Source organism: Phalaenopsis equestris, unplaced genomic scaffold (assembly GCF_001263595.1).
Source record: "Phalaenopsis equestris unplaced genomic scaffold, ASM126359v1 Scaffold000800, whole genome shotgun sequence".
Taxonomy (NCBI): domain Eukaryota; kingdom Viridiplantae; phylum Streptophyta; class Magnoliopsida; order Asparagales; family Orchidaceae; genus Phalaenopsis; species Phalaenopsis equestris.
The window spans coordinates 1,044,149-1,045,549 of NW_018165240.1; the positions used below are offsets into that span (position 1 = coordinate 1,044,149).

Below are 1,401 nucleotides of genomic sequence, written 5' to 3' on the forward strand. Positions count from 1 at the left end.
TATATATATATAAACCTTTCAAAAGTGGGATTATAAAAGTGTCCAATATTATCTCCAATTTAAAAATATATAAATGGTGGTAACATCTAGAACAACTATTAAAAAGCCAAATACATAAGAATTTATTGACAATTTAAAAGCCTCAAATTACTCATTTCCATACAATCTCCATCCCACACATTCTCCTCCTTTCTTTAACAAAACTTAGCTCTCCCTCTCTTTCTCAAATTCAAATTTCATTTCAGCAGTTTCTAAGCTCCGTTAACACTCTGCATCACTGCAATAGCCGAAGGATCCACCGAGGAGGAAGAAGACTCCTTCTTCTTCATCTCAACTTCTTCACCTTCCACTGCTTTCGTGGCTTCACTCTTCATTGCCATAGGAAGAGTCATTGCTTCTTTCTCCTTCTTCTCCTTGCTCTCTCTGTACTTACCCCATAGAACAGAGTACAGTCCTCCCACTATCAGAAAAGCCCCAATAACTCTGCAACAATGTCATCAGTATTCAAATTTTTAGTCTCCATTAGAAAGAGATAAAGATATTAAATAAATAATTTGATCACTTTGATATTTTCTCACCCTCCCAAATAGATCTTCTCTGCCAGGATGAAGGAGCCCATTATAGCCACTATTATCATCATTAAAGGGCTGAAAGCAGATGCAAAAACTGGTCCTTTTTTCTGTATAACCAGTCCTTGGACATAGTAAGCAATGCTTGATGTTACTATTCCCTGTATCAGTTCTCAATTTGTTAGTTATTGAGTTTTACATCAATTAATATAACTTGATTAAGGATCTATTTAGAGTAGTTGCAGCTGTTTGAGGAAGTAACTGTGAAATTACTGTAGAAAAAACTACAGTTCAAAAAACAACTTTATTTTATTTTAAAAAGAAATTGGATCGTAAATTTCTGACAGCTATCACATTTCAACAACTCATGTTGAAAAATATCTTTCTATCCCAAAAATTTTAGTTTCTATCTCAAAAATTTTAGTAAAAATAACAAGAAAATTGTCTCAAATAGACCCTACAAAAATGAGAAGCCATGGAAGTAGAAGAACTCACCGCATAAGCTGCCGCGAGCAGATTCATATCCCATCCAATCCTCCAAGCTGAAGCATTCCTCTTCTCCATGACCAAGGTGACAACAATGGCTTGCAGAGTTCCCATGAAACAGACCAACGTGGTCAGTGAGAGCTGAGCACTGTATTTCTTCAATGTCGCAGCCTAATATTATCTCAAAAGAAAAAAAAAACAATTTTTTTTTAATTCAGCACTTATAAATAAAAATTAATCTCTTATCATATTTCACCTGTAGTACAAAGAGAGAAGCCCAAGCAAGCGTCGCTATGATGAGACAAATACAACCCTTTACCCATTCCTTGTCGGCGGCCACCGACGC

The 1,401-nt window shown here is 35.6% G+C and overlaps 1 protein-coding gene across 1 annotated transcript in view; it reads right to left on the minus strand.

The window, feature by feature from the left end:
• Positions 1 to 58: 58 nt before the first annotated feature.
• LOC110031310 (WAT1-related protein At5g07050-like) overlaps positions 59 to 1,401 on the minus strand; it is a 3,364-nt gene continuing 2,021 nt past the window's right edge. The window contains exons 5-8 of the mRNA XM_020734451.1: positions 1,312 to 1,401; positions 1,065 to 1,226; positions 579 to 730; positions 59 to 483 (exon numbers count right to left, since the gene is read on the minus strand). The exon at positions 1,312 to 1,401 is cut by the window's right edge and continues 1 nt beyond it. Of these exons, the coding sequence (XP_020590110.1) occupies positions 252 to 483; positions 579 to 730; positions 1,065 to 1,226; positions 1,312 to 1,401 (636 nt within the window). The 3' untranslated portion in view covers positions 59 to 251. The remainder of the gene's footprint in view (positions 484 to 578; positions 731 to 1,064; positions 1,227 to 1,311) is intronic.